This window comes from Puma concolor, chromosome E2 (assembly GCF_028749965.1).
Source record: "Puma concolor isolate L17-30 chromosome E2, mPumCon1.1.hap2, whole genome shotgun sequence".
Lineage (NCBI taxonomy): Eukaryota > Metazoa > Chordata > Mammalia > Carnivora > Felidae > Puma > Puma concolor.
Window position 1 is genome coordinate 14,119,172 of NC_141681.1, and position 22,053 is coordinate 14,141,224.

A 22,053-nucleotide genomic window follows, 5' to 3' on the forward strand; every position below is an offset into this window, starting at 1 on the left:
AGGAAAGGTTTAGGCTGGCATCCATATTTGGGAGTATAGCAATGTTTTTTTTTTTAAAGGCCAAGAAACTGGATGAGATTATCAAGAAGTTAAGTGTTTTTAGATAAAAGAAGAAATTTAAGAACCAATTCCTGACTGACACACTCCAGCGTTAAAAAAAAATCAGAAGAGGAGATGAGAAGGAGCATCTAATAAGGTAGGAGGAAACCCAGGAGAGGGTGGCATCCTAGGGACCATGTGAAGTGTTTGAAGCATCTTCCTTCAAGGGACTTGTTCAAGGTATCAAATACTATCAACAGGTCAACAGCTGAGAACTGACCACTGACAGTGCGGACAGTGTAGCACTGTCGGTAAAAAGAGTCAAATAGATCAGTGGACAAGGACAGCATTCAGCAATAGACACCTGCACATATATGGTTAAATGAGTTTTGACCAAGGTGCAGAGGCATTTCAGTGGAGAAAGGATAATCTTCAACAAATGGTGCTAGAACAACTGAATATCCACATACAAATGATAAAACAAAATGAATTTTGATCCATATCTTATGCTACATACAAAAATTAACTCTAAACACATTAAGATCTAAATGTAAAATTTGTGCCCTGAATATATGAAGAGCTCTCAAAACTCAATAATAAGAAAACAAACATCCCAATTAAATATGGACAGAGAATTCAAACAGGTACTTCAACAAAGATGATATATGGATGGCAAACAAATACCTGAAAAGATTCTCAATGTCATTAGTCATTAGGGAACCACAAATTAAAAGCCACAATGAGATACCACCTTATATTTATTAGAATGGCTAAAATTAAAACAACAGGTGGTAACAAGTGTGGGCAAAATGGGATGCAAGTGGAAATATCAGACATTGTCGGTAGAAACACAACCACTTTGGAAAAGAGTTTAGTAGGTTCTTTAAAAAGTAAATATATACCTGCTTTGTGCCCCAGCCATCTGGGCATTTACCCAAGATAATGGAAGCATATTTTCTTGCCAAGATTTGTACATACATGTTCATAGCACCCTGGGTGATTCCATTTACATAATTATAGAGATGGAGATCAGGTGTAATTTTTACCATAAGTGATTTTTTACTGTAAGTGGAATGGAGTCTACTGTTAGGTTTCTAGGGACAAGGCTAGCAGAAGGTTAACTCAAGCCCACTCCCCCACTCCCAACTTTTTTTTTTTTAATGAGAGAAGGGGAAAGTGTTTACCCTTTACTTACAGTGCTTGTAAGAGAATTTGATCTAGCCAAATATGTCAGAGAAACCTTCCTTGAGAATGTAATGCTTGAGTTGAGAGCTGAAGAATGAATAGGAATTAACTAAATGAAGAGGGGAAATGAATATTGCAGCAGTGGGGAAAAGGATATGCAAAGGCCCTGTGGTGGGAGGGAGCAGGTCTGAATGTTTGACGTTGGCACCGAGGACTGTTTGAACAGAGTCACTTGTTTCTAGAAGGCCCAGCTGAATTCAATTGTGGTGTCTGCTGGGCCCACTCTTGCCATTGGCACTTCTGTGGGCAGCAGCTACTGACCTCTCTTACTGAAGGTGGTCCCACGCAGACTCCAGATAGGGTGAGGTTCAGAGGATTGCCTCCATGGATGAAGCAGAGCAAGTTTTTATAGAGACTCTCCTTGCCCACCTCAGTGGGATGGTAGGTCACTTCAAAAGAGACCTCCATGCCTGCAGTGATGTAGCCTTCTTCTGGGCTGATGGAAAAATGGGGCTCAAATTTTTTGACATCCCATTTAAACCTTTTCCAAGACAAAAGGAGACAGGAAAGACAGTTTACTAGTATCCTGGGGTGTGCTTAATGCTGCTGAGATCAAGGGACTTTGCCTAGGCTTTTAGCTGAGAGGTTCACCCCTTTGAATACTCCATGGGATGTGGGCAGAGCAAAGGCAGATGGAGTCAAGAGCTAGCTCACTTCTGGGTAAGACAGCTCAGCTGTCTCTCAGACCTGAGCAGGGTGGGAAGTGGCCGCATCTTATCTTATATTCTGCAAGTGACTCATCGAGGAACATGCACATGAACACGCTAACACATGTGTATCCGAGATCACACAGCCAGGAAGTGCCGGGGCTAGGACTGGAACCCTCCCAAGGCCATGGCTATAAGCACCCCCTGCATTGCCTCTCAGGTCAGATCCAGGAGGGCAGAGGCAATGCCTTCAGGTGAGAGATGCACCCGTTCTTGGGGGCACTCTTAGTCATCCCTCTGTGGGCCATCCCTCTGTGCTTCCAGCCACACCCTCGGGGCACTGTCCACACTGAGGTCTGGGTGAGGGGTGTCTGCACAGCTATGGTGGCATGCCCGAGTCGTGACTGGGCCGGGCACCTGCTAGCCAGAGGGAAGAGCCTAGAGAGGAGAGCAGTCAGAGGTATACTTGTGTTCTAATCCCATCTTTCTCACCTCTTAGCCATGTGACCTCAGGTAAATCACCTGACCTCCTTGAGCCTCACCTTCATCTGTGAAATGAGGACAATATAGTACTACCTCTCAGGGGTCTGGGGTAATTAAATGGGAGCTTATACGTAAGAATGCTTAGCACTGCACTTGCACAGTGTAAGCTCTAGCTGGATGCATGATTTTGGAAAAGTAGTCTCAGTTGTCTCGTCTGTAAAACGGATCAACCATAGAATTGTTTTGGTAATAAGCAAAAGGAACCATGTAAAGGGTGTATAACATGCACCGAACTAATCTTCTCTATTGCATTAATTTTTGTAATCCTGGCAGCCGCAGTCACCCTAGCAGGGCCACGTCCCATCTTGAGGGAGGGGAGGGGCTGTGAAAGGGAGGGGAAAGAAAGAAAAAGTGGCTACACTTGTAAAACAAATATCCAGTCTGAATCCAGGGCAAATCCAGAGTCAAGAGAGCTGTGTTCGGCCTTGGGTAGGGATGCCACTCTCCTACCTTGCACCCACGTCACCCGTGTTCAACATAAGGATGCGACGCGTGGCTTGTGTCTGATACACGACTGGCCCGAAGGGGAGATGCTCCTGGTCCAGGGAGATCTCCAGGGCCTGGCAACAGCCGCTAAGGAGGAAGAGAGGACGCAGAAGCCCCATGCATTCCATGAACACCTCCTCAGAGAAGGGAGGGATGCGTTTCTTTGGGGCAAAGATGACTTCCAGCTTACAGACCTCTTTGGGCTTCAGAGTGATGTTGTAGGATGGTATTAAGGTGATGACCTGGGCAAAACAGCAATGAGACTCAGCAGCTGAGGGCAGAGGGCATCTGAGGCTTCTATTTCTGGGTCTTGCTGTTAGGGCTGCAATAGCCCAGGGGTCAAATCCCACTCTGCTCTCTCCTGACGGCTGTGTCATCTTTGCTAAGTTACTTAAACTTTCTTTGGCTTACTCTATGGTGAAGATTCAGATCACCTATATAAATGTGTGGCATGTAATAGCCATTCGATAAATGTTAATTTTTCTCTCCAGCTCCTTGCAAATGACCCCTACTCTCTGGTGCAGGAAATAGTAAGATAAGAGGAAATAGAAAACACTTAGCGCTCCTGTGTTTTTCCAAGGAGTGCTCCCTGGGTTCCCTGTACCACACTTCCCACTGTGCTCTTTAAAATGCAGATTCACAGGTCCTGACCCATTCCAACTGAATTTTGGGAGAGCTTGGAGCTCACATCTTCAAAAGTGCCCTGAGTGACCCGTGTCTTCTAAAGCTTGAGAACTCTTGCTTAAATTCGTATGGTTTTCCCTCCCCCCGCCTCCTTTGTCCTGGTAGAAATCAACCAAAATCAGCTTTCAGGAAGCCGAAGCTCCTTCCGGGCTCGTGCTTCCTGGGGTACAGGGTGCTGTGTGGTCACCAGCAGGTGGACTGTGGCAGCAGACAGTGGGCTGGAAACCACGCAGGGACAGCAGTCTCCGTGAGCTCTCCAAACACCACGATGTTGGTGCCAGTACAGGTAACGCGTCACCTCAAGAGGCAAAGGCGGCTCAGCCCAACGGTCAGGGGCCCTGACCCTGCGGCACTGAGGATTTTGATTTGGATGAATGAGGAAGTGGAAGCGAGTCTGCCCTCTGTCTTTGGCCAGCACCATGGGCCCTGGGATGAGGTGCCACTGGCTCTCTTGCTCTGGCTAGCTTCCCCAGCCCGTTTCTCTGTGTTTGGCAATCCCTGGACGGTCCACAGCACCCCTGCCTACACAATCACACCTAGCTTTCTAAAAGCACAGACCCCCCCCCCCCCCACTCAAGCACACGTAGCTCTGCCTGCCAGCACACCTCTCCCCAACCTGTCTGCCTGGAGACACCTTTCCATCCCAAAAACCCAATACAGATGTCCCGCCCTATGAGGCCTCCCACAGCCCCCCGCTGTCGTCTGAGCATCCCCTCCCAATTCACACCCTGCCTCTGCAGTTTCTAGGCTGTCCTGGAGTTGTTTCCGTGTCAGTGACCCCCAAAGACTGTGAACTCCATCAGACCAGTCAACATTGTGTTCACCTTGCTACAGATTGAATTGTGTCCCCCACTCCACCGGCTGACAATTCATATGTGAGTGGCATTTGGAGATGAGGCCTTTAGGGGGTAATTAGGGGTAGATAAGGTCACGAGAGTGGGATCCTCATAATGGGACTGGTGCCTTTGTAAGAAGAGACACCAGAAGCTTGATCTTGCGGTCTCTCTGCCAGGTGGGTATACAGCAAGAAGGTGGTCGTCTGCAAGTGGTTATTTCTGGGTGTGAGATTATGGCGAAAATGTTTTTCTTTATGTCTTTCCATATTTTTCAAGCTTCCAACGATGAGGATATATACATTCATTAGAATCCAGATCTACCAAATCCCATCCCTTTCTCTTTCATTCTGTTGCCTTTTCGAGGTATGCAGCCTCTCTAAGCCTTGGTGTCCTTACTGTAAAATGAGAATAATAACAGTACTAGCCCTATACTGTTTTTGTGAAGATGCTCAGAGGTAGCACGGGGGAAGCTCTTAGAATGTCCTGGTGCATGGTAGACGCCCGAGAAGTGTGAGCTGTTTGTGTTGCTAGCACAGTCATCTAGTCACCCATGTCACTGGGAAGCATAAGAAGCCCACTGGGAGCCCTGGGCACCAACCTTGGGTTCCTGGAGTTCTGGAATCGAGAACAGGACTGTCTGGCTAAAAGTGAGTGGGGCGTGGCTATCGTTCACGATGGAAACCGTTTTTTTCACAACCCGTCCTGGCAGGACAGCTCCCAACTTTACAATCCTATTGACCGGATCTAGGACTAAAATCTGTGGAACCAGAAAGAGAGGAGAGAGGCAGGGTTCATCAGTTCCTTGAAAAAAACTATTATCATACACCTATCCTGGTGAGGCAATGGTGGTTCCTGTCAGTGTCCTGCCTTCTTCATATGGGATGGGCATTCACTCACCTGGTAAACACGTGCATACAATATCCACTAAGCAGCTTACTATGCAACTACATAATCACAACTGGATGAGGAGACATGATGGAAAAGCTCAGGGTACTGTGAGAACATATTGCAGGGTCTGAGCTGGCTGGGGGTTCTGGGGCCGCCTCCCTGGGGAAGGCATGTCTACCCTGGGAGCTAAAGGAAGGGTGCCATCTAGTCTGTTTGAGTCAGGGTGGGCATGGGGTTGGAGGCCACCCGGGGTGGGGGGGGGGAGACAACAGCCTGTGGCAAGGCCCTGAGTCAGAGGAGTGGCCCAGGAGGGCCTGTGGCTGGGAGAGAGGGGCACATTGAGAAGACAAGTTTGGAGGTGGTCAGGGATTGTGCTGGGAGAAGTGGGAGGCCAGCGAAGCATGGAGTGACCCAATCAAACGTGTGTTTTGTGATTGCTCTGGCTTGCTGATCTGTGGGGTGGGCTGGACAGGGACAGATGAGGGCCACACAGACAAAATGGTGGAGGCAGAGGTGGAAGAGTAGACACGCTTCCAAGTCCTCATCTAAGGCACTGATCAAAATGTTGGCCTGGATAGATCAAGGTCAGGCTGGGCCTCGCCCTCAGGATGGCATGGACACACAATGAGCAGCAGCCAGTCAGGCAGTCACTAAACGGCACACCCCCTGCCCCTCAACTTTCTTTATATCCAGCCCGCATGTTTCTATGGTGTCTAAAAAGGTGAGAGTCTCCAACAGCAGCCTGTGCTTCTGGAGGTCAGAGAACACATTTAAGTCCCCTCCAGATTTCCCCCAAAGTACCTAGCACAAAATGGGTGCAAAATGAGTGAGTGACAGAAGGAACAAGTGAACGGATCAGTGATATCAGAAGAGACCCCATCTCTGGCTTGGGTACAGACAACACCAGGTGGCAATGTCTTGTCATTCCTCTAGCTTGATGGGAAGGCTGCCAGGAACACACCCCTCCCACCTTCTCAGTTGCTGAAATGTCCCATGCATTCCTGAGCATCTTGGAAGGCCTTTAGTCTTCTAAAATCTCCTATTAAAATGCAAATATACCAACCAAACAGACACCTTACATGTTTACCAGACACTGGGGAGAAAGGGATTAGCAGCAGGACTTTCATTAGGAGTACCTACTTAGAAGAAATGCCCACAATCAAATATAATCCTGGGATCTGCGCCTGGCTCAAGAATATCAATCAATGTGGCATTAAAGAAAGATGTTCCACAATTGAAATGTATGTCTGTGTGTATATCTAAAACGAATTGCTATTCAAAACAGATCTAGTCTATTAAACGTGGAAACAAAACATGCCCTAATGTGAGAGATGGACATGCTTGGGATTGTGCATCTGATAGTCTCAAACTTTTCCAAGAAAAAGATGTTTCTCCGATGCCTGTGATTACTTGTACCCTATGATATAGTAAAGTTTGATATTGAATACGGTCTATGGTTCACTCGAGTCAGATTTGACAGGTCATCCTTGGGTTGGACTTGCTGGCCTCTGACAACGCAGCTTGGGGGCAGGACAGGTGGAGAGGGAAGAGTGGGAGGGGCAAAGGTGGCTGGGAGGGCAAAAAGGCATGGCTGCCATGGCTGAGGATCTCCCCAACTGTCTCGTACCTTCATCTCGGTGCCTTTCCCTTTGATTTCAATTACTTGTTGTGAGAGCCCGTTGATTTCAAAGGGGATGAGTTCTCGATAATTGATACTTTCTCGAGGATAAAAGGTGATTGGAATCTCCAGTGTCTTTCCTGGCTTTATCACATCAACACGGAAGTTCACCTCGAGGTATGCGGTATTGGTGTATAGACAGTCTAAGCTAGAGAAAATCAGGAGGAAGGTGTGTAAGTTAGAAGGCCCACGTATTTCCATTTTGTCTACCAAGTAAGAGGGTTCCAGTACCAGCCTGTGCTGGAGGTCAAAAAACACATTTAAGACACCCAGAAAGACTGATTCTGTCCCCTTGTCTCTGTGAGCTGCTTTCCTGCCCTGTTGCACTGGAGCTATGGAAGAAGGGACCTCAGCAGTGATCCAGCCCATACTTTCCTGGGCATAATCAAGTTACTTACCCCAAATCACACCCTGAGATTCTGGCAGAACCTGGCCTCAAACACAGAGTCTCATGGCCCTTCGCTCAAGGTTCTTTTCACTCTATTTATCCTCTTTCTTGAAAAGGCCACTCATGGCTTTGTACCCTCTTATAAGGAAGTGTTTCCTAAAGTAACTGGGTGGTGAAGCACAGAGGAGAGGAGTATATGTTCCCGATTCAGACACAGGAGTTTGGATCCAGGCTCTATCCCTAACTAGCTGTGAGAACTTAGAAGAGTTACTTAGCTCATTTGGGCCTCTGTTTCCTTATCTGTAGAACTGGGTTGCTTGGAGCATTAACAACCTCATAAGGTTGTTTTGAGCATTAAATGAAATAGAGTGACTAAGTCAGTACTACACAGAGCACAGAGGAGACAGTCCATAAAGGTGAGCCATTCTTATTGTCACTAATTGCTCAACCACATGGGATCTTCAAAGATCATGTCTACTCTGGTCAACCTGTGCGTAGGAAGGCCCTAGGGTTCTCCATTACAATACTTTCTTGTCTGTCTTCCAGGTATTTAGAGAAGGAGTCCAGCTAGGCCAATAAAAAGAACTTAATGCCTTCACACAGGACTCAGATTGAATTAAATCATGCAGGGAAGATTTTTAATTAGCATTTAAAATCACATGACACTCTTGTAACTCACTATTCAGGATAATAGTTATCATCACTGCAACAGTAGCAGTAGCAGCAGATAACCATAACCGAGCATTTGCTATGGTCCAGGCACTATTCTAAGTACTCTCTCTAGATGAACTAATTTAACCCTCCTAATAGCCTTGTAGGGGAGGAGCTATTATTATCCCCCATCCCAGGAAAGGAGAGGTTAGACCATGTGCCCCAGGTTACACAGCTAGGGAAGAGTTGGGATTTGAACTTAGGCCTGTGCTGTCCAATATGGTAGCCACTAGACACATGTGGCAATTCAAATTCAAATGAATTGAAACTTAAAAAATGAAAAATTCAGTCCCTTAGTCTCACCAGGCATATTTTATGTACTTATAGGTTGCCATACTGGATAGCACAGATGTGTAACAGTTCCTTCCTTTAGGAAAGAGCTTTGAGGAAACACAGGTCTCCGGGCCAGTCTCTGGAAATTCTGTTTTGATAGGTCTGGGATAAGGCCCAGAAACCTGGACTGGAACATTCTACATAGGGATGGTGCAGAGAGGCCGGATTTTAATCAGAAGACTTAGGCTCAGTATATATCTGTCATTTATTGCGAAGTAATGGCCTGAGGAAGTCACTTTTTAATTCTCCAAGCCTCGGTTTCCACCTTCATTACATCTGGCATTGCCCTCCTCACTTCAAGATTTTCAGCAGAGTAGCTCCTGGCTACCCAAGTGTCAGTATTAGTGGTAGGGAAAGCAGACGCGGGATTCATGCCCAACTGGGTTTGACTTTTCCCATAATCTTTCTTTTTTCTATTTTGGCAGGACTTCACCTATGTGGAGGCTGTAGAACCCACAAGGAGCTACAGAATCATCTGGAAGCTCTGGAAAGTCTGCTTACCTCATGGGTGTTTCTTCCTTGTTGGTGACAACCAGCATTTGTTTGTATGGGGGCATGCCAGCTTGGTAGATGAAGCAGGTCCCAAAGTTGTAGCTGGTGAAGGAGAAATGAATGGCCGGGCTCACAGCACAGCCCAAGATGCTGCATGTAAACTTTGGGCCGTGGCTGACCTGCAGGCGGAAATGCAGGTGGAGGGTGATTAGAGGTGTGAGCAAAGGACTCCTCAGGTCCTCAGGTGAAGGAGGAAAGTGGTCAGTGCTTAAAAAAAATGGGTCCCAAGACACCATCTATAGGGGTTCTGATTCATAGGTTAGAAGTCTGTTGGCCTGCAAAGCAAAATGGGACAGTCTGCAGGCCAGCCTCATGCTGCCTTCTACATCAGTGAGTCAGCCTGAAAGCAGAGCGGAGTGGCAGGGACTGCCAGTTACCACCCCGCACCTGCTTCCCAAGGCTTCCTCATTAACAGGACTCTGAGTAGTTGCCAGGGGACCTAGGTGAAAATACCCGAGGTCCTATCCTTCCTTGCCCCCAAGGGTGGTCATCAGACACAGTTCTGGTCATCAGGATGTAAACAGAAGAAGACAAGAGGGTGTCCTATTTTGAATACAGAGGCAAAGTCTTGCTGGGAAAATTTGTCTGTTTACTTGTTTGTGTTTGCCTTCGGGCTCTTGCCTCGTGTTTCCATTCTGAATGCAGACATGGGGTTGCAGGTGGGATGGCCACCTTGTGACCAGGAAAGGACAAGAATGAGGTCAAAGGCCCATATGTCAAGGGTGAAAGGGTGGAAAGTTAGAATATGGGTCACCTCTGAATTCTCCATAAGATGATACACATGCCTGAGGGGACAGGAACTTACTCTGCTCTTCAAAAACTTTTTATAATATGAAATTTCTTAAGTTGATAATTGATTTAAAACGAAATATCCACTACTCATTCTAAACATCATTAGAATAAACATAATAGTCATTGGTACAAGATTTCCTAAATGACTTCATAAATTGAAAAACAGTTTCTTATTTAAGGCTTAGGCTTTTAAAGTCTTTGCATTTGGTGACTGATTCCCTGAAAAGGAGTAAAATTGACCACCTTAAACTTTTATGCCAAGTAGAGCAGGAAGGTACTATGATGTGTGATGTTTCTTTTTGCTGTAAGACACAAATGTTCTGAAAAAAGACAGTTCTGAAAAGGGATGGCACTTCTCAGGGAAGATGGCTACAAGCCTGCCCCCGAGTTCCAGGCTCAGAGTTTTACAGCTTTGCTTTTTTCTAATTGAAAACAAACAAACAAACAAACTTTTTTTAGACTGTGCTATGACTTAATGTCCATCTAAATTATGGAATGGCTAGAAACCGACCTTCATTCCAATTGCTATACCTCCTGGTTAACTGTCAGTTGCCTTCTTCTTAAGGATATGCATAAAAAGACAATGTCTTTTAACTCTGTTGACTGTTGCTTTTGCTGTGCAGAAGCTTTTGATTTTGAGGTACTTCCACTTGTCTATTTTGTTTTTTGTTGCCTGTGCATTTAGTGTCATATCCATGAAGCCACCGACAAACTGTTGTTATGAACTTCCCCCCGATGTTTTCTTCTAGGAGTTCTATGGTTTCAGGTCCTACAGGTCTTTTGGATCTGAATATCCAGTTTTCCCAGCACCATTTGTTGAAGAGATTCTCCTTTTCCATTGTGTATACTTGGCACCCTTGTCAAAGATCTGTTGGTTATGTATGTGTGCATTTATTTCTGGGCTCTGTTCTGTTCCATTGGTCTATGTATGTGTCTCGATGCTGGTACTGTACTATTTTGATTTTGGTAGCTTTGTAATATAGTTTGAAATCAGGAAGTGTGGTGTCCCTAGCCTTGTTCTTCTTTCTCAGGACTGATTTGGCTATTTGTGGTCTTTTGTGGTCTCGTATGAGTTGTAGAATTGTTTTTCTGTTTTGTAAAAAAAAAAAAAAATGCCATTGGGATTTTGATAGGGATTGCATTAAATCTATAGAAGGCTTTGGGCAGTATGGACATTTTAATAATATTAACGCTTCCCATCCATGAACACAGGATATTTTTCATTTGTTGGTGTCTTTAATTTCTTTCATCAGTGTTTTATAGTTTTCAGTATACAAGTCTTTCACCACTGTAGTTAAGTTTATTCCTGATAATTTAATCCTTTTCCATGGATTAAATGAAGTTGTTTTCCTAATTTTATTTATTTTTATTTTTTTATTTTTTAAAATTTACATCCAAATTAGTTAGCATATAGTGCAACAATGATTTCAGGAGTGGATTCCTTAGTGCCCCTTACCCATTTAGCCCACCCCCCCCCACAACCCCTCCAGTAACCCTCAGTTTGTTCTCCATATTTATGAGTCTCTTCTGTTTTGTCCCCCTCACTGTTTGTATATTATTTTTGTTTACCTTCCCTTATGTTCATCTGTTTTGTCTCTTAAAGTCCTCATATGAGTGAAGTCATGATTTTTGTCTTTCTCTGACTAATTTCACTTATCATAATACCCTCCAGTTCCATCCACATAGTTGCAAATGGCAAGATTTCGTTCTTTCTGATTGCCAATATATATATTATATATATATATAATACTCCATTGTGTGTGTGTGTGTGTGTGTGTGTGTGTGTATATATATATATATATATATATATATATATATATATTCCATACTTTGGCTATTGTCGATAGTGCTGCTATAAACATGGGGTGCATGTGCCACTTTGAAATAGCACACCTGTATTCCATGGATAAATGCCTAGTAGTGCAATTGCTGGGTCGTAGGGTAGTTCTATTTTTAGTTTTTTGAGGAACCTCCATACTGTTTTCCAGAGTGGCTGCACCAGCTTGCATTCCCACTAATTTTCTTTTCAGACAGTTTCTTGTTAGTGTACAGAAAAGCAACTGATTTTTGTTTGTTGACTTTGTATCCTGCAACTTTACTTCATTATTTTATTAATGCTAAGAGATTTTTTAATGGAATCTTTTGGGTTTTCTACATAGAAGATCATGTTGTCTGCACACAGGGATTTTATTTTTTCCTTTCTGATTTGGATGCATCTTCTTTCTTTCCCTTACCTAATTGCTCTGCCTAGGACTTCCAGTACTCTGTTGAACAGAAGTGGTGAGAGTAGACATCCTTGCCTTGTTCCTGCTCTTAGAGGAAGAGCTTTTAGCTTTTCACTGATGAATATGATGGTAGCTGTGAGCTTTTCATATATGGCCTTTATTATGTTGGGGTACTTTCCTTCTAATCCTAGTTTGTTGAGAGTTTTTGGTGATGAATTTTGTCAAATGCTTTTTGCCACTTCTATTGTGATGCTCATGTGACTTTTATCTTTTATTCTGTTAATGTCAGATATAACATTAATTGATTTTTGTATGTTGAACCACCCTTGCTCTGAGGGATAAGTCCCACTTGATCGTAGTGTATGATCCTTTCAGTGTATTTTTGGATTTGGTTTACTGGTATTTTATTGAGGATTTTTACACCTATGTTCATTTGGGATATTGGCCTGTAGTTTTCTTGTGGTGTCTTTGTTTGGTTGTGCTATCCAAAAGAATTTAAATCAGAATTTTCAAGAGATATTAACACTTGTTAATGTTCATGTTTGGTGTAGCACTATTCATAGTAGTCAAGATGTGGAAACAACCTAATTGTCCTTCGATGGATGGATAACTAAAGAAAATGTGGCATATATACACAGTACATCTATTTTTCTTGAATAAATGCTCCTAGGATTGTTGCAAGCCTTTGGTTGATTTTGAGAGTTCTAAAAAAGTTGATTTTGCTGGTTTTTTTTTTTTTTTTTTTTTGCGGAAGAACACCATAGGACACAGCCATTACTGTGGACATCACAGTTCCTTGGTTTTTCATTCAATAGCTTATCTTGGAAAATGTTATACATATTTTGTCTCTCTTGCTTCCTTTCCATCTCCCATCTGTCTCCCTTGTTCATTTTAATGGCTGCATGGTATTCTAGTGCATGGATGGTGAACCGCTTTTCAACTGCCACTCACCAGGCACCTCAACTGTGAATGAGGCCTTTATACTAGAGATTATGGGACTATCTCCAACACAACCGCTCTCCAGGAGCTTCTGGCAGAGTGGAGAAGACAAGGAGCACACAGGAGAACTAATCCTTCAAGACAGAGTGCTGTGAGTGCTTCCAGTGTCCGGCAATATTAAATGGTCTCACCTTGATTCTGAGTTCCAGGCCCTTCAAGACACACTTCTTAAGTGGTTGGAAAGACAAGGTGGCGTGCACACTCTGCCCCACATCCACACTGCCATCAATGGGTGAAAAGTCCAAGTACTGCAGCAGGGCTTTGGGGCCAGATAGCTCTGCCTGGAAGCTGAAGCTGAACTTTCCAGTGTTGATAAAGCTGAGTTCACACTGCACACATTCATTCAACTCCACCTGAGAGACAGAGAACAGAGTAGTATATGGAATGAATGCAAACCATGGTTCCATTCTCTCAGGTCAGGATACATAACACGTTGGGGGAAAATATCCTTTGGGAAATAGGAATGGCAGACGATGTTAGCGAGTTGAGTATCCTTAGCTTAATATGGTCAAGTATTCCAGCCAGAGCTATGAGGTGTTGGGGGCCTCTCATACCTGAAGAGTACGATAGCAATTTAATTCTTAGACCTCCCTTGGTAATCAAACATCCTTCCTGTATGTGTAATACAAGCATTGTTTCCTTCCCTACCATCTCTCTACCCCTGAAAAATAAAACAAGAAATGTTTTCACATTAAAACTATATATATTTGGAGGATGGAGCTGCTCCTGGCATGTTTCTGTTCTCCTGGTCTCTCTGGCATTTGAAACAGTGAGATTCAGCTAACATTCACTTATACTGCTCTTCCCAGCTTGAGTGGACACACACACACACACACACACACACAGAGAGAGAGAGAGAGAGAGAGAGAGAGAGAGAGAGAGATGTCAGTGCTCTCTCACACTCTTACCTCATAGAAGTTGATAATGGTAGTCTGGTTGGGAGTCAGGAGAGTAATCAAGCCAGTCCTGTCCTTGCATTTGACCTCTGCATTCATAGTGTAGCCCTCAGCCTTGACATTTAAGGTCAGAGGGTGGGCTTTCTTTTTCACATTGCAGATCAAATTAAAGTTCACATCTCCTTCCTGCTTTGGTGTGAAGAAAATATCAATTGGGAACCTGGTTGGGGAAGAAGACAGCAGATTAGCTGACTAGGCCAACCTGCTAAAACCTGCTAAAGACTATGAGCCCAGTGGATTGGCACACACTGTGAGGAAAGAGTATCACCACCTCAAATTATGATGAGTTTTGAAGGTTTGCCAGACAAGGTAGGGCACTGCCTTATGAGTTCACAAACATAGTAGATATCAAGGAAAAGAATATAAGCATGAGAGAAAATATTGAGAAAAAGGGCTTAAAGTTCTCAGGGCTTTACAATTTATCAGGAAAATGAACAATGAGAAATAGTAGGACAGAGATGGGATTGTTAACATTAATCTCGACATGCAGCAGCACTCTGAGGAAAACTTATCCTCCTGGCAGGCCTGGAACCCCTACTACCTTGGGAGGGTGTAGTCCTGGGGAACCTTTTCTTTACCTGGACAGTGGTGGGATCCAACCTTCCATGGGACATATGACCAGGCTGTTGCTGAAACCTTCAGAATATCGGGAGTTGTCTTGGAAGGCAAAATGGAACCCCTGCTCCTCCTTGTTGATGATATGCACGGTCTCCCTGGCTTCTCTGCCTGAGGAGGAAACATCAGCCCTCAGTGAAGACCTCATACCTGCTCCTAAAGTATCTGGGCAGATACTGCTCCTCGGGCAAGAGGAAACCTCCTTAGAGGAAATCCTTCACCTTCTTTTCTCTCTTCTCCCAAGCTCTTCAGTCTTTGACCACCTCTCTTCCTTCCTTCTGTTCTACAAGTGACCTTCCCACCCAGGAGGATTCCACTTCTTCCTTCTAGAACTTTACTCTATCAATGGCCTGCTCCTGCTAGGTGGCTCCTCTGCCTTGGTCACAGCTGTCCTAGGTGATTCTGATGATACTATTTTCTCTCCTTGTTCCTTTGGACCCAATGCCTTCCTAATTTTGTCAATGAGCGCCTCACCATCCCTAGTAGGCCCCTTAACTCAGTCCCAATCTTTGTAAATAGTCCCTGCATTGAACTCTTTTGCATCAGAGCTCAGGAATGTCATGAGGGTCCTGACAGGGCCCTAATACATCTTCTGTCACTATCTTGCCTTTTCTTACTTTCCTTGACTATTGTACATTTGTTTTTTTCCATATAAACTTTAGAATCATTTTATCCAATATCCCCCCACCCCCAATCCTTTTGGGATTAAGGTTGCCAGATTTAGTAAGTATACATATATTTTTTAGTATAAGTATGTCCCAAATATTGCATGGGACATACTTATCCTGACATAAAAAAAAAACCCCTACTCATTGTTATCTGAAATTCAAAATTGACTGTGCATCCTGTATTTTATCTGGCAACACCAGTTGGGACTCTGCTTGGAACTTGATTGCATTTGCATTTAATTTTGAGAGAACTGGTAAATGTTCAAATCTTGTTTTGGGAGCATTTAAATAAGATTTTATAGTTTTATTCATATAGATCCTGTGCTTTTCTTGTTACATTTATCCTTAGATATTATATAGGTTTTGTCAATATTGAATGGATTTTTTTTGTTTCTGTTTCTAGGTGCTTATTACTAAAAGAAAGAGAAACTATTGATTTTTACATAACTGTCTTGCATCCAGTCACTTACTAAATTATCCTGTTGATTCTAGTGGTTTGTTTTGCTTTTCTCTTGAGCCTCTTGAGGTTTTCTATGTATGAGGTAACCAGAACAGCAAATGAGATAGTTTTGTCTCTTTTCCCCTAATGTTTATGCCAATTACTGAATTTTCTTGTTTTATTGTATTTGCTAAACCACTAAGAAAGTATTCAATAATAACAAGCATCTTTGCCTAATTCCTGATTTTAACTGCAGCAGTTTTAGTAGTTTATTACAAGATAATATTTGCCTCTTAATTTTGGTTAGTCTTCTTTATTTAAGTTTCTCCCTCTATTCCTATCTTACTGTTAAAATTTCTGTTGAGAATGATGAATTTTAGCAATCACTTTTTAGTGTACATTCATATCATTGATTACATGGTTGTTCTTTAATCTGTTGATATAATCATACTAAAATGCACCACTGTTACATTCCTAGATCAAATTCTGTTTGTCTTGCTGTATTTATTTGTTTATTCTATTCTCTTATTTTTTATTTTATTTTATTTATTTATTTATTTATTTATTTATTTATTTATTTATTTATTAAAAAAAATTTTTTTTTTCAACGTTTATTTATTTTTGGGACAGAGAGAGACAGAGCATGAACGGGGGAGGGGCAGAGAGAGAGGGAGACACAGAATCGGAAACAGGCTCCAGGCTCTGAGCCATCAGCCCAGAGCCTGACGCGGGGCTCGAACTCACGGACCGCGAGATCGTGACCTGGCTGAAGTCGGACGCTTAACCGACTGCGCCACCCAGGCGCCCCTCTTATTTTTTATTTTAATTCCAGTTATTTAACATACAGTGTTATATTAGAGTCGTGTACCATATGGTGATTCAACACTTCCATACATCACCTGGTGCCCATCACAAGTGTACTCCTTAATCCCCACTACCTATTTCATCACCATCCCTCTACCCTCCTCCCCTCTGGTGAACATCAGTGTGTCTTCTATATAGTTAAGACTGCTGTTATTATTCTTATGCTAACTTGCCCACTTATTTGTTCAAAACCTTCCAAAACACCATACTCCTCCCACCTACTTATATGTATCAGTATAAGAAATGTATGGAAGTATTACATAAAAAAACTGTTAATGTGGTTTCCTTTGACGGAAAGGATGGATGGAGAGACATTAAAAATTTCCTTATATAACAGAATGATTGACTTATTACAAGAATATTACTTGTCTAAACATAAAAATCTAATGAGTTACTAAAATATATTCTGGCTTTAGTTATACTTTACACACACACACACACACACACACACACACACACACCCCACATCCATGTGATAAGGGACCTGGCAATCACTTCCTTTATTTCCTTCAGGTCTCTGATCAAATGTTACTTCCCCATTGCCTACTGGCATTCTTTGTCCTCCATACCCTGCTTTATTTTTCTTTACAACACTTATTAACATCAGACATGCTGTATCTTTTCTTTTTTGGTAGTCTACTTCCTATTACTAGAATGTAACCACCATGAGGGTGGGGACTGTGGCTTTATCCATGGCATTCTCAGCTCACAAGAGAGTGCCTGGGTCACACAAGGGGCTTAGTAATATTTTGTTGAGCTGAATGAATGCATGAAAGGATGGCAGAGAAATCTGACCACTGTGACTCATACTGAGAGGCATACAAATACAGCCCATGCTCTGAGGCACATACAAGTAAGATGGGGATAACATGAGCCTCTGGAAATGAACATAGGCAGTCCAGGCCTTCAAGGAATCTAACAAGTGTGATTTGTAGCAAGTCTCCTATATTTCCTTAGGTTATTAATGTGTGGGTTTAGAAGATACCTGATGGAAATCAGATTGAAAGACAAATAATTTACGGCTTTGTGAATAGTGATAGAAGACCTCTGACATGCTTCTGGAAGGTACCAGAAAAAGTTCCCCCCCCAAGTCTGCTCCCAGAGCTCATTGTGGGGTCAGTCCTACCCCTTACCCTGAGAGGTCATGCCAAGTCTAAACATAAACCAACAGGGCAGCCTTACCAATGAGGAGACAACTGAAGTTGAGATGTGACTTGTCCAGATTGATGAGAGGGTCGGTGGCTTTGCCTACCAGAAGGAAAGGGACTGTGATGTTGTGTTCAGGGATTAAGAAAGTCCAGAAGGCTTCTGTGATGTCCAGATGGAAAGGCGTGAACTGGAAGACAATCTAAGAAGACCATTTGGAAAAGAGTGGTAAAGACATTTCTGTTTGCATACTCCACATGCCATTGGAGGCTTACTGGTGCTGGGGTTACAATGTTTGGCATTACCAGGTCATCTCCACCTTTCTACTGTCTACCTTTCTACTGTGAAGGCAATAGATTTGCCTGTTCCAGCAATATCAATGTTTTTTTGCCCTGCCACAGGTCGTCCTAAGGAGGTCTAGCCCGATCACAGCCTCTGATGACTGTGCTGCCATATTTCACACCATGTCTTTGTTTGACATGTAAAAATAGAGAGATTTCAATAGAAATATGGAATTTTGGCTTTTCACAAAAAGTTTGGGAGAACTGGCAACACTGGCAACTTGTCTGTGTGGTGGTCATCTGACAGAGAAGCACTATCGCCAGCTGGTGCTGGTGCTCAGCAGTCCCTATCATTGTCCCCTTGGCTGGATCCATTCATTTGTGTGACCTTCCTGAAAGCATTTGAATGCATGATTTCTGTTTCATGATTTATTTCTGCCTCCAAGATTCTCTGCATAACTTACAGGATACAGGCCCATAGATCTGTTTTGGCCAGTGAGATCACATTTCTTTAGGTATGACTCTACCCTGTACCATTGTGTAACATGAGGACTACGCTGTGGGACATGACTCACTTTTCTGTTTTACCCTGTGGCCCGACCAAGTAAAAATACATCTGTATCCTTTTACTGCTGTCAGTCCCTCGGGAAAAAATAAGTCTTCAGAGAGTAATCTATGAGTCCTAGAGTCTGCAGGTATTAGTGTTCAGCTCCTCTTTCCTGCTTTAATAATTTCAGTTTTTAAAACTGCAAATACTAGACCTTTTCACTTCTCTACAGCCACCCAAGAGAGCTCAGTTCTGTCTTGTTCATGAGGATTGCCTAACGTATATGCCGCTCAAGAAATACTTGTTGATTGATGCACCCTTAGGCTGTCCTCCCTCACTCTATGGTCTACAGCACACTTGCTATGTAGAAGGGGAGAAGATGATCAATGCCCTGAGTCAAGTGGTCCTGATTCTCTCTCTCTCTCTCTCTTTCTCTCTCACACACACACACACACATACACACACACACACACATACCTCCGCTTTCTTTTCAGGGTGGATGAAGCCCTTCTCTGTAAGGCATGTGAAGGCTGGAGGGTTCTGGAGACTTTCAGTTTCTTCAGAGATCCAAGAGAAGGAGTAGGTGCTATTAGTTGGGTTCAGGATTGTAAAAGTCCTGGCCAAGGGGGAAGAATTGATAGCAGAGAGTGAAATGGGGGTTGAAGAATTAGAGAAACTTTCTTAGGACCTTCCCTAGCACAGTCCCCCTATCTGGGAATCAGGACTTGTCTGCATACTCTATTACCACAATGAATACTGCACTTGTGAAGTATTGTGAAGAAATGAAAACTGCACTTCATTTGGGGGGGGGAGGGGCAAACTATGGCTAGAGTTCTGGACTTGGGAATAATGATATTCAGGGCCCTTCTGTCCCAATGACTGACCCTCTGTGGTTAAGGTGGTGGTCAGGGATTACATTTTTATGTCTTCCATATTTCCCCAGTGTCAAAACTAAGGAGACAAATTCAGCTTCCTTACTATAGACTTCCTTACTATGGACTTCTCTAAAGTCCAACCCCAATATTTCAAGCCTGCTTCTAGGAATTAACTTCACTGACTTCTCTGAATTCTTCCTCTAAGTTCTTTAGAAGAACTCACTGATAAGAACCAATGCAAACCATAAGCAACTTACCGGATATTCTTCCCTCCTATGCCCACGCTGGTGAACTCAATCACCCGGGTGTTTGAATCCAGAGCCGCACCAGAAGGTCCTCGGAGATCTGGGTTGCGCCGATGACCACTGATATAGTCTGAGTGTTTTAGGTCAAAATGGCAGAAGGGCAAAAGGCTCCGCCCTTTTGCTGAAAGGACTGGGCCTTGCTCTCCAGGTGGCAGGTTGGGAATCCTGTGAGGATAAGATTATTCTTATTCATTTTTAGATGAATCACCACTTCCTTAGTTGGTTGGAAATGAATATTATATCCACCAGAACGTGAGCTCCATGAAAGCAGAGACTGGGTCTATCCTGGTCAACAACATAATATAAATGCCTTGAATAGCGCATGATACATAGTAGGTGTTCATTCATGAACTGTTGAGTGGATGAATGCATGAATGGGCTGAGTATGAGGAGGATGAATTCTGGTTCTTTCTCTGTATCTAAGTATGGCCCCAAGTTATTCCCTCCAGCAGTGGTGAGAAATTTTCCCTGCTATAAAACAAGCACAGAGTCTTGCCCTCTGGGCCCTCTCACAGGCATCTAGTGAGGTATGAAAACTGACACAGAAATTCTAAATGAGTATCCTGAGCTCCTTGGAGAAAGTGAACTGGATGTAAGTAGACCTCTAGTCCCAGCACCAAGCTTAGGCCCAGGTGTGGGACGGGTCCCTGCAGTGTGATAGCAGCGGCTCCACAAGGCTTTTATGGCTCACATAGGTCTCTGCCACCCCATACCATATTTTACACAATTCCTCTGTAAGGTAAGTGTTCTGTATGGATCTTTCATGGGAGTGGTTAACACATCATGGACTTGCTAAATGTTATTGGATTGGATTTCTTGAATTGGGTCTGGGCCCTTTCTATTCCTCACCTATGTATCAGGTCCACCACCATGGCTATGTAATGTTTATTGTGCTTATTATGTGCCAGGTACTGTTCTAAGTCTTCACTTGATTTAACTCACTTAATGTTCATGATTACTGTACAAGGTGGGTATTGCTATTTCCATTTTACATATGAGGAGACCAAGTCTCAGAAAAGGCGTAAGAAAGTTTTCCTAAGTTCATATTTGCCCAAGGACTGGAACCTACCTGTCTGTCAGCCATTCTGTTGCTCAGTGGAATCCTGTGTGTGGCTGGGAAGGGCGTAATAGGCAGGAGGAAGAGTCTAGAGAGTGTTGGTGAGTAATACAAAAGAAAAAATTCTCCTTATCTTCTAAATCCTGGCCTTTCTGAATCTTCCCAATGGGAAATGTGACAATCAGGGGGCTATGGAGGGGCCCGGGGCTGGAAAGAATGGTGGTGCTGGGACAGAAGAGAGGGTAGGAGATGTGGAGTTTTGCTCTGGAGAGCACATCTTCTTACTGGCAGAAGAGATTGCTCTCGAAGTCTCCAACTTCCAGCGGGGAGAATTTCACTTTGAGCTTCTGAGTTTTGCCCACAGGCACAATGCCTGAGGCAGGCTCCACAGAGAAGGGCGTGGGGGGAACTTCATTCCAGTGGTCCATGGCACTGTCCAGAGTACTGACCGTGTGCAGCGTGCCCTGGCTAAATTGGTCTTTTTGAGAAGAACCTGGGGGCAAAACAGAGAGCCAATGATATTCTGTATTTGCAGTGGGAGGGCAGGTGGAAGGCAGCCCACTCACAGGTCCCTCTGTGGGCTCACCTCTTCCACCAGAAATACTTAGCTTTGGGCACTAAGGGTAAGGGATTGGCTCATATCTCTCACAGGAGACTCATGAAAAATACTTCTATTAATTCTATAAGTTTTTCAAAGTTGTTTCCTTTTGGCTCAGGGGGTGGGCCAAAGAGAGGTCTGTGGGTCTCCTGCCTCAAGAATAACGGGCTGTGAATATAATTTTTTGGAGAATCATTGTTTGAAAGTAGGGGTTCACAATCTGGGGGCCCATTTGAAAGGTCTGCGAATCTCCAAAACTGCAACAACAGCAATGAATATTTGTCCACCAAGTGTTGAGTCTTTTTCCAAGTGCTTCATATATATCACATTCGGTATGGGTGTGTATTTCCCAGGGAGAAAGTTCATAGTTTTCATCAGTTTCTGCAAGGGTCTGTAATCTCCCAAGAGGTTAAGGCCTAAAAGACAAGATTCCTAGGGGTCAGTGACTGGGGTGCTGGCCTAATGGAGGGCCAGGCTCTCGGCTCCAGGCTCCAGGAGGACAGAGGTCAGCTCTTGAGTTTCTCAGGCCTGTTTGGCTCTGCAGACACCATGAAACATTTGCTCTGCTTCTCCTTGGCTACTGAGGGAGCTGTTGGACCAGTGCTCATTTCTCCATGAACAAGGCTCTCCTACTAACTGGGGACTCGGTTCAAGCC

The 22,053-nt window shown here is 43.7% G+C and overlaps 1 protein-coding gene across 7 annotated transcripts in view; it reads right to left on the reverse strand.

The window, feature by feature from the left end:
* Positions 1–22,053, reverse strand: part of HYDIN (HYDIN axonemal central pair apparatus protein) — a 442,685-nt gene that overhangs the window by 19,139 nt on the left and 401,493 nt on the right. For all 7 annotated transcript variants that reach the window (XM_086688949.1, XM_086688948.1, XM_086688951.1 and 4 more), the window contains 12 exons: positions 21,085–21,292; positions 19,695–19,907; positions 19,040–19,178; positions 17,771–17,936; positions 14,581–14,728; positions 13,955–14,162; positions 13,178–13,399; positions 8,980–9,149; positions 6,996–7,194; positions 5,079–5,237; positions 2,925–3,202; positions 1,546–1,765 (listed from right to left, as the gene is read on the reverse strand). In XM_086688949.1, coding sequence (XP_086545075.1) covers positions 1,546–1,765; positions 2,925–3,202; positions 5,079–5,237; positions 6,996–7,194; positions 8,980–9,149; positions 13,178–13,399; positions 13,955–14,162; positions 14,581–14,728; positions 17,771–17,936; positions 19,040–19,178; positions 19,695–19,907; positions 21,085–21,292 — 2,330 coding nt within the window. The remainder of the gene's footprint in view (positions 1–1,545; positions 1,766–2,924; positions 3,203–5,078; positions 5,238–6,995; positions 7,195–8,979; positions 9,150–13,177; positions 13,400–13,954; positions 14,163–14,580; positions 14,729–17,770; positions 17,937–19,039; positions 19,179–19,694; positions 19,908–21,084; positions 21,293–22,053) is intronic.